The sequence below is a fragment of the Notamacropus eugenii genome, chromosome 3 (assembly GCF_028372415.1).
Source record: "Notamacropus eugenii isolate mMacEug1 chromosome 3, mMacEug1.pri_v2, whole genome shotgun sequence".
NCBI lineage: Eukaryota > Metazoa > Chordata > Mammalia > Diprotodontia > Macropodidae > Notamacropus > Notamacropus eugenii.
This window is the reverse complement of record NC_092874.1, coordinates 147,166,337-147,172,499: the sequence shown is the minus strand read 5'-3', so window position 1 is coordinate 147,172,499 and position 6,163 is coordinate 147,166,337. Positions and strand designations below refer to the sequence as shown.

The 6,163-nt window shown below is 35.0% G+C and overlaps 1 protein-coding gene across 12 annotated transcripts in view; it reads right to left on the bottom strand.

The window, feature by feature from the left end:
- Positions 1–237: 237 nt before the first annotated feature.
- The window catches only part of NRCAM (neuronal cell adhesion molecule), a 322,289-nt gene continuing 316,363 nt past the window's right edge, over positions 238–6,163 (bottom strand). For 10 of the 12 annotated variants that reach the window (XM_072653036.1, XM_072653033.1, XM_072653044.1 and 7 more), the window contains one exon: positions 238–2,645. In XM_072653036.1, the coding sequence (XP_072509137.1) occupies positions 2,408–2,645 (238 nt within the window). In that variant the 3' untranslated portion in view covers positions 238–2,407. Of the gene's footprint in view, positions 2,646–3,208; positions 3,267–6,163 lie in introns of all 12 variants that reach the window. The other 2 variants (XM_072653042.1, XM_072653043.1) reach the window with 1 other exon arrangement.

Genomic DNA, 6,163 nt, shown 5'->3' with positions numbered 1-6,163 from the left:
AAAATTCAGGTGTTTATCCAAAGAATGAAGGAAGTAGAGGTGGAGAGTCAGTGTTTGGAAACCATAACAGTCAGGGATCATGGAGAATAGGTCCAGAGCATAAGAAATTTAGTTCTTAGAACACCTGAGGTTTCACACAGATTTACAAGTCAGGGATCCGGTTATTGGAGGTCATCACAGACTCCCTGAGAGTCAGGCAGGTTCAACAAGGAACTTGATAAATGACAACCAAGAATGGAAATTTTAAACCACATTTAATTTTTTAATTACAAAATCTGTTGCACTATTACAGAAGTGACCCTTTCATGCACAGATAAATTTAGCATCTACCATTACAGAAGAGTAAAAATTGTACTTGTTTTCCTTCTGTTACTAAGAACATTGATAAATCAATAGTAACTTTTATTTTTGTGCTCTCTGGTCAATCTGGTCCTTTTTTTGTCTTTTTTTTGAGTATCAGTATGAAAGCTGATTTGGGAGAAGCAAATGCAGTGCTATGAAAGAATATGTGGCCATCTTCATTTGGGATTCCTTCAGTCTGTGCTTTACCTACACACATAAAAGCGGCTAGATGACTAAGGCCTATTGTACTCCACAGGCATTAGCTCTGAAGATTTTATCTAGAAACCTCCTGTTGATACATTAAACAGTTCACTATTTGTTTCACAGCAAAAAAAATAAAAGGAAAATTAAAGATGTATAAGTAGATGCTTTCAAGTCCCATGCACTCCACCGGCTATCATACTTCTTACACAGTACAACATAAACATTTTGATTGTGTTTATTTGTATGTAACACCTATAAGCATATAGCATCTACACTTTAAGTGTATTTACAAATTCAACAAAATATCTACATATAAAAAGCTTTACTTAAAATTAAACTTGATGCAAGTTATGAGAAACCAATTTATTGGCAAATGAAACTGAGCATTCCTTCAACCATAGGTTGTTATAAAATTTCATATTTGGAGGTACACCATTTGATAGAGTTCATGAATGTGAGAGAATGCTGTTTTTGTGTTTTTTGAAACTGATAAATGTAATCCTTTAACCACTAGGCCTTATTAGCACTTGTCAGAGTTTTCAGATTCTGAAGTTGTCCATAACAATTTATATACACATTGTTTAATGCTATATATAGTTTCAAAAGCTGCCACCTGGGTCAAGTAAAGGATCATGTACAGCTGTTGGCATGGTTATCATAGTCTTTTGGAGCAAACAGATTGCTTTTGTTGATGTTTTGCCACCAAGTTGATCTCCTGCTTCCCTAGCTGAATTTGATTGGTTTTTTTTTAATTTTGTTTTTGGAAAACCGTGTAAGGTTGTGGAATCATGATAGGTGCTCTGATTGGTTGTGAAGCTTTTCTTTCAATTCTCAAGAAACAAACCCTCAAAACACATAGTACTTTTATGCCTTTGAAATTGTGTTTTCATTGCTTCTAGGTTGTTTAAAAAGGTGCTTTTCTTTTTTTTGGCAGTGACAGTATTCCACTGATCCGCTTTTACTGCATCAACTGATTTTAGCAGGGCAGCGTATTATGGAATGCATATTGTATGAAGGCACTGAATGTATTTTGCTCTGTGTTTTCTGGAATTTATTTTTTATTTGTTTGAAGAAATTTTTTAACGGTTTGCTTTCAATTTGCTTCAGGACTGTACTGATTTCAAAATGCATTGAAAAGCATGTTGTTTTTGCCTAAACAATCCACCGTCTAGACGGCATAAAAAACAGAACACTGTATGCTGTAATACTCGATAGATTAAGAAGGCAATAAAGGAACAGGGGCAAAGGGAAGGTAAGAAAAGTCTCGGTAAGCAAATGCAAGTGTCATACTTCACTCATGTAGCAATTCTATATTGTATATACTGTTCCTAATTGTCTTGCAAGAAGACTTATGACAGCTAGACATTAAGTTACCAATTTCACAACAATGTCCACAAAGACATTGAAGTTCTAGATAATACTACAATAACACTCTTGACAATGAAAACGGAATTCATATCTAGGGATTCAGCCAAGGACTGCATTACAAAATATCAAACCCTGTTTTAATAACATATACAGGTTTGTCTGTAAATGTGGTAGCATTTTTCATGCATTGTACTATATCTTCACCAGGAAATAACATTATCAGTTGTTTTATTATTTGTCAGTTCTGAAGAAATTTTTTAAAGATATGCATTTTGAACGAAAAGTCTGTATTTTGTACTCCAATTGACACTAACATACCACTTTTACTGAGTTATTCATTTGTGTAAATGTTTGATCTATCTGTCTCATAGTATAAACATACAGTAGAAAGTAGCTTTTCTACCTACATGTTCACAGTGTGAGAAGGCTGACATACAAGTGCTTAAAAAAAACATCATGTAGAATACGGGTGTATCTGCAGTAAATTTTAAGGTTAAACAAAGGAGTTCATGGCATTGACAGGAGAAGGTGCCTCAGAACTTTCATTTCCTTCTGCCGGTTCTTTCTCTTTCTTACCACTGTATTGTCCAATAAAGGAACCATCCTCATTGAACTGGCCATTTACCCCTTCTCCATAGTCAACCAAACTATCATCACTATCTTCCTTTTTCACAGTCCTGTCTGAAGGCGTTCGACTTCCCTTTTTTAAAGGTTTATGGTCCTCTGCATCACTGGAGGAGGAAAAACAAGACAGCAAAACACTGCAGTTAAAACTTATCTTTGTGTAGATTCATTTTTGAAGCTAATAAACAAAAGGGCATGTGCATGCAGATTATGTCAAAGCTTATGAAGTCTTGAAGTCCCCTAGCCAAACCTAGCCACCAAATTAATATGATGTGGTTGTCATGGAAATCAGGTACAGTGATGGTTTAAATATGAGCTCTGCAGTAGAGAATGAACTGCCTTTGGTGAATGTTCCTTTCAATGAGAGATTTAATCCCAAATTTGAAAGCAATTTAGAAATAATGGCAAGCATTAAATAAGAAGGGAGTTGAAATGTCACTGAGAAACCACTATTTTGATTCCCAAGGTGGGAGGAAAAAAGCTTATGATAGGAGTGGGGTTAGTCTGTTAAACCTTTTAATCTCTTGGTTTCCTTGAACATGAATGAAGAATGAATTTGGTTAAATGAAAAATATTGACTTTTTCTGATCTAGAAGAAGGAAGCAAAGTGTTGCATTTCAAATCATTTTGGTTATAGAATGCAGGCCAGGCTAACAAACTTCAACCTTACCTTTCAAGAGACCTACATATTCCATTAAAAGGGTGCAGAAGAAACAAATGAAAATAGCCTAAGAAGAAAAGCAAAATCCATATCCTGAAAGTGTACAGTAATTTTTTTCCTACGAGAATGCCAGTTAATGGAGGTAAAGATTCATTAAACTGGAAAGATATAATTTGGGTTGAGCGTTAATTCTGTCAAATTACTCTCACGTTGACATATTTTGAATGTTGAGAGTGAAATTGTAGAAAATTCAAAAAAAAAAAAAAGGAACCTTTAAAAACAGACTGTTCCTTTCCTTCCAATCCTCATTTGCTGCCCCCAAACCACATATGCTTATAAGCACCTTCCCTTTATATCATTTGGTTCTGATGGGAATCTGAGGTTTAAATAAATCTATAACATTCTGCAATGTTTGAGAAGAAAATCTTTCTGTAATGCAATGATTTTAGTTGGTGTAATATTATTGAACCAGATTCTTTCCCGAAAAACCAGTTCTAGTACTTAGGGAAGCATCATAAAGTCTTCAAGTAGGAAGGAATGTTAGAAGTCATCTGTATCCAACCATGGTGAGAATCTCTTATGTGGAATCTCTGACAGATAGTCATCCAGCTTTTGTCTGGACGCTCCTGATAAAGGGGAGCTCAGTTGGCAAGGCATTTCCTTGTACGGACAGCTTTGTTAGAAAATGTCTGCTTATAATGAATTGTTATCTGTCTGCCTATAACTTTTGGCCATCAATCATATTCTATTATATGACATGTCTAATTCTTCTAATGTAGTCCTTCAAATATGTGGAGACAACTGATTTTTCCTGTCAATTATCTTCTGGTTAACATTGCTAATGCCTTCAACTGCTCCTCATAAAACATAGTTTCCAGATCACCATTCTATTCCATGAGTGTCCAATTCTAAGACATGTTGCTCCAGCTGTCACCTGACACTGCAGCATACGATGGGGTTATTGCCACCCTAGATCTGGACATTATGCTTCTATTAATATAGTCTGTTTGCATTGGATTTTTTAGTAGCCAAATCATACAATTGGCTTATGTTGAACCAGCAGTTTAATACTCCCATGTCCCTCTGTCCCCTACATATTATTTTTACTGTCTTAATGTCAGGTGTCTCTAATTCCATAATAATGAAATTTATATTCTGAAAGTAATTACAGGCCTTAATATTGATTCCTGATATATTTCATCTTATAATTGTTGTTTTTGGGGGGTGGCATCACTTTAGTCTTTTTAGATCCTTTTGAATCTTGAGCTCCCCATACTTTTTATTATCTGTAAATTGATAAGCATGGCTTCTATTTCTTCATTCAGGTTTTTGATAAAAATATTGAAGGGGACTGGGACAAGTACAGAGGCCTATGGCATGCCCTTAGAGATTTCCCTTCAGATTGATATTAATCTATGAATAAAGAATATCAGGATATGCTTGCTACACCAGTTATAAGTCCACATTTCACCATCTTGTCCACAAAAATTACACAGGAGAATTTGTCAAATGTCTTGTTGAAATTAACTGATGGTGGGCTCATTTAGTGCACCAAAGAAATCATCATTATGTTTTTTCATCTCTATTATATATTCATTTCTTTGCATGACTCCTCTCCCAGCTCCTAACTGTAGACTCCACCCTCCAAATTCTATGAATCGTCTTGATTTCTCTTTTTTACTCTGCCAGAAATATGTGCATCTATACAAGGGAAGGTGAATTTAATCTGAAAAGGAAGGAGGAAAAGAAATCTATCAGATAAGAAGTATAGATTCCTCTACTGACTTCTAAAAACCTCCATTCTAATATAATTCTTATTCAAAAGGAAGAGGTAGACCAAGAGAGAAGGGGCCCAAGGTTTGAGCAACAGAAAAGAATCCCAGCTTACTTCAAGAATTAGAAGTAGGCTAGAGAGATTCTATTCAAGAAATAACTCTTAGACGAACAAAGCAAAAACCTTTGTTGAGTGTGAATTTTGTATTCTTGGTAGAGAATGTGAGAGGTTACAAGTCTGAAGATTGGAACAACATACTAATCTTTGCCTTTCCCTTCTTTAACTACCCAAGGAGTAACTTGGCAAGAAGTAATTTGTCGTCATATTTTGAAAGTCTCCTCTTCAGCATAAATGTGTATTTGGAAATTGGAGGAGAGGCTATTTCAAAATCATGGTCCAACTTGGCTATCCTCTACTGTCTAGCTCTGGGCTCTACAAGTGAGAAATAAATTATTAATTAATTAAATGGAAAATTCATTTCATGAACAGGAGAATTAAGTATTAATGTTTAACATCCCCAGTGCTTCAATGATTAAAATTTCTTTTATGCTGAAATAATCCATAGCACATTATATTAAGAAATGGAATTGACTTGCAGTCGAAACCTTCCATATGTATTATTGTCTCATTAGAATATGAGCTCCATAAGAGAAGGGCTGTCCTGCCTTTCTGTTTGTATCTCTCATGCTTAGCATAGTGCTTTGCCCACAGGAAGTACTTAGTACATGCTTTATTCATTAATTCATTCATTAAGAATATTCATAACCTGTAAAGGAGGAAAATTGGTTATACAGTAGAAAAAACATCACAATTTCTCATTCTGGAAGAAGGAAGGGCAATTTTAAAGCTTTGTTCAGTTAAAAAATGTGGATCCTCTTTAAAATGTTCTAGCAATGTGCTAGATGAATGGGTTCAAACGTTTCAGTAAGGCTTGTTTCTGATAAAAGCTATCTGTTAGTAATTTTACCTTATATATTTATTCATTTTATGCTCACATATACTATAATTAATAATGATAATAGCAATAATGGCACTTTGTATTTGTGCAGCACTGCATTCTGCCTACTGCTTTTATATGTGTTATTTCCCTGGGTAGAATTTCTATTATTCTGCTATTCTGCACAGAACAACTCATGAAGACTGACTACGAAGATGCAGAGTGTATCAGTCCAGGAAGCACTCCCTGAGGA